This window comes from Primulina eburnea, chromosome 3, assembly GCF_022965805.1.
Source record: "Primulina eburnea isolate SZY01 chromosome 3, ASM2296580v1, whole genome shotgun sequence".
Taxonomy (NCBI): domain Eukaryota; kingdom Viridiplantae; phylum Streptophyta; class Magnoliopsida; order Lamiales; family Gesneriaceae; genus Primulina; species Primulina eburnea.
Genome location: NC_133103.1, coordinates 16,374,158 through 16,378,006, shown reverse-complemented (window position 1 = coordinate 16,378,006; position 3,849 = coordinate 16,374,158). Strand labels below are relative to the sequence as shown.

Below are 3,849 nucleotides of genomic sequence, written 5' to 3'. Positions count from 1 at the left end.
TTTTTATATCTAAAATTGAATTCATACCAACTTCACTTGATGGCGGGTTCATTTTAACCATACAACTTCATATTCCAAATTTCTATTTCCATAATTTTTTGGAATTAATTGACTAAGATGTTGAACAACTTGCAGAACCCTTGTCTCTATGATTGTGATGTCACACGCAGAAAAAAAAAAAGCAAGTTATTCAACATCTTTTATCTAATTGTAATTAGACCCAAATAAAAATGTAACATGGTTTTTGATCAATTTTTTTAATTATAAAATTATCTTTATTTTAATATAAATAAAATTGAACTCTAACAAAATTTAAAAAAAAAATAAAAACATGCGTCCAGATACTTGTATGTATGACAAGTCATTGTTTAGTATAAAACACGAGATCTTAGTTGATTACACATTTATTTCATCTAATGTTTAAATCAAGTTTTACGAAAAATTATAATTATAAATTATTATGTTCTCTATACGTTGATTTTATCATTTCTGTATCATACAACATCTATCATAACTCTAACGAATGAAACGGTATCTAAAAATATATAATGATGGTTAGAATGGACATATGTTTTATTTAATAATAATGCTGAATTATTTGTAATATTTACTTTATTAAAAACAAACTCACTCTGAACATAAAGATACAGATAAAAGGAGGTTATTAAATAGTAACTTAATTCAACACACACACACATATAAAGGGTGAAGCCCACCCTCGAGGGTTCTACACAGAGCCGCCCCAAGCTCCGGCATGAAGAGAAGTAAATCAGGGTTATGCATCGACAGCAGGTACTCAGAGGAGAGGTTGGCTGGAGCAATTCACTATAAAGGGAGAGCCGAGACTCGAACTCTTACCAACATGGATTAACAGTCCTTCTCTCCAGACTCTTACCACACGTCCTATGCCCTAGGGGCACACACAAACACATACACACACATTTATATATACATTTATATATATATATATATATATATATATATATATATATATATAGAGGAGAGAGAGTACTGAATTGGAGAAAAGAGTTAAATTCCGGTGAATCGAGATTCTGAGCTGGTAGAGTCGTCGACAGGATGCCAGTATCTATTGTAAAACCACATGGAATCAGATTGTACGGCATATCCGTCCTGATTCCGGTGCCAACTGTAGTAAGCATGGGTTCTGTTCTTGATATCGAAAGCGGCGTGGCCAAAGCTCGCCTCCCTAAAAGCTGAGTACTCAGGCTGTGGTTCTGTCATGCTGCAATATAAACATCAAGAATATGTTAGCCTTTTCATTTCATCTGGTCTTGAACGTGAATTAAAGCATGCAGGATTGAATCTTGGTAAACTGGTAGTCATACTTTACGGCCAAGCCTTCAATATTCCCTCCATCTCCAATGGTTATGTACACAGGGGCGGACAAATCGTGCACGGGCGTGCACAACCCATTGACAACGTTGTATGCAATATTAGAAATACGTTCCTGCAAATACACGATAAGAACTTGTTTATTATAAGCACCGGCGATGTTGAAAATGAGAGAAAAAATCCATGAAAGATAATAATGAAAAGGAAAATGTGCATACCGATCTTTCGTACGCATGAACGTGACCGGCAAAAACCACGTCGACTTTGTACTTAACAAACCATGCCTCAAACATGACTCTCATGGATTCCCCTTCCAAGAAATGGTAGATATAGCTGTTGTACCATGGAGAGTGTGTCATAACAATCAGCCATGGTGTTTCACTTCTGTTAACTTTTGGTAGCTCGGCTTTAAGCCATTGGTACTGAGGAGTATATTTTCCTTAAAGAGGGCAAAAACCAACGACATATGATGCATTAGATCACATGTCAAATAAAATTTGAGCTAGGATAATTCTTTTTGCCAGTTCAATATTCATATCACCTCATTTTCTGCACCGAATGATTACTAGCTCATATCCTACATGCTTACCGTATGCAGAATACGAGGACAAAACGATAATGTATGCCGAAGCCCTCTTGATAGAATACCACAAGGGAGCTGAACTATCAGATGCTTCGTAAGGGACATGGTACCGACGAGTAAAAGGCTTGAAGGGCTTCGTCTCGCCCTGCAAAAGCATATCAAATTCCAATGAATTTGAATATTTTCAAGTGTTATAAACTGATGAAGCAAACTTACAATGTCTGGAGCGAAATCAATCTCGTGATTTCCGGCGGTCCAAATCCAAGGTTGATAAGCAACACTTCTCTCAACAAATCGTGCCCACGTATCCCATCTCACATTATCATGAAAAGGGTAGTGGTCAGCGTAAGACAAATCCCCGACAAACAATACAGTCTGTCCCTTCTGCGGATTATTCTCATAATGTGTAAGTGTAATGTTGGAGTCATATGTCTGGCCAAGATCACCTGCAATAAAAAAAACCAAGTAGTTGAATCTGGAAAACTTGCAAAAACAGAACACAAAAAATATTCAATGAGACCCTCTTGTCCAAGTCAAGAGGGGCAAAAAAAACAAAAACAAAACTTATTCACAACTATAAAATCTCATAATGCCAGGATAGACTCGTGACCTTCAAGTTCTGTTGGCAGGGAGTTGTATTTCATTCGCGAGATTACAAATTATAAAAAATTTAGCCTTTTCGAAATTCACAAGTGGTGTGGATTTATCAAAGTATACTACATGAATATCTCAAATCACATTTTCCCCCAGCTCTGATCGTAGAGCAATCATTTCGACCTTTCTGATAAAGAACTATTGATCTATACAACCAACTATTTATACGTACAACTTAGAAAGAATGTCATACCAATGAGTCCAAAAGTGTATGGCACATCGGGGCCAACTTCAGGCGGCGTAACAAACCAAAACCTCCTTGTAACCGGATCAACTCCAAGCTCATAGTAATATTTGGTGTCATACTGCCCCACAAAAAAGTGAATACATCATTTTTACTATATATATATATATATATATATTCCTCTAGAGCTAGATATAGTACTACTGACAACTCAAAGAAACAATAAATCAGTTAATTCACCTCTAGTTTCTGGATAACGCAATGATGAATATAACCAGAGGTATAATTGTAATATCTGTATTTGGTCACATTTCCTTCAGCTTTGTTCTTGAGCTGCTTATTGTTTTCGGTCCAATACCAAACTGTACTCGAACCAGCCTCATCCATTGTAACCCACGATATAATCACTCCTTTTCCCTCATGATCACCTTGTGTTATATGTACCTTCAAACACAATAATCAATATCGGATGTATATTGAAAAAAAGCTTGGAGGGAAGGCAAAAATGGTGGGATAAGTAAACCTGTTGGGGCGCATTGTAGCCCGGCGGCACACGGAAGACATCACTATCAAGAGGCATATCAATTGTTTTCTCCACTTTCCGCACGAACCCGCTGGTTGATCCTCCATTGCACAGAACCGCAGCATTCATAACAACACCCAGAAAAGCCAGCACAAACGTGGTCGTTCCCGGCGCACCACCCATTTCGTTATCTTGTGCACCAAGAACAAGAGCCTGTGCACCTCTAGCTTCCTCTCCCTCTGTCTTTACCCTCCTCAACAAAAGCTGCAAACGTTTTTCTAAGGTTCAAGCATACAATTGGCGAGGAGCTGTGCGCGCTATATGTACAATTGTGGGAAAGGAATGTGGGCTAAATGAATTAAATGCATGTCGGGAATTGAATTGAATGATTGGTGGCAAGTAAAACGTGAGTTTTGTTGAAAATAAGAATATACCTGATGATGCCCCGATATATCCCGGGCCATTGATGGATACCGGGTGTTCTCGGGTCATGGGTCAGGCCCATGAGCGATGCCCTGATCAGGACAGCTCATCCCCCGGGTTGTCAATTCA

General features: G+C 38.1%; 1 protein-coding gene across 1 annotated transcript; it reads right to left on the bottom strand.

The window, feature by feature from the left end:
• Window positions 1-549: 549 nt before the first annotated feature.
• Window positions 550-3,609, bottom strand: LOC140827006 (purple acid phosphatase 2-like). The gene is made up of 8 exons (XM_073189573.1): window positions 3,298-3,609; window positions 3,015-3,218; window positions 2,784-2,895; window positions 2,153-2,382; window positions 1,943-2,081; window positions 1,572-1,792; window positions 1,347-1,468; window positions 550-1,243 (listed from the first exon to the last, which is right to left on the bottom strand). Exons 1-8 carry the CDS (start codon window positions 3,478-3,480, stop codon window positions 1,030-1,032), a joined length of 1,425 nt encoding a protein of 474 aa, XP_073045674.1. The 5' UTR covers window positions 3,481-3,609; the 3' UTR covers window positions 550-1,029.
• Between the last annotated feature and the right edge of the window lie 240 nt (window positions 3,610-3,849).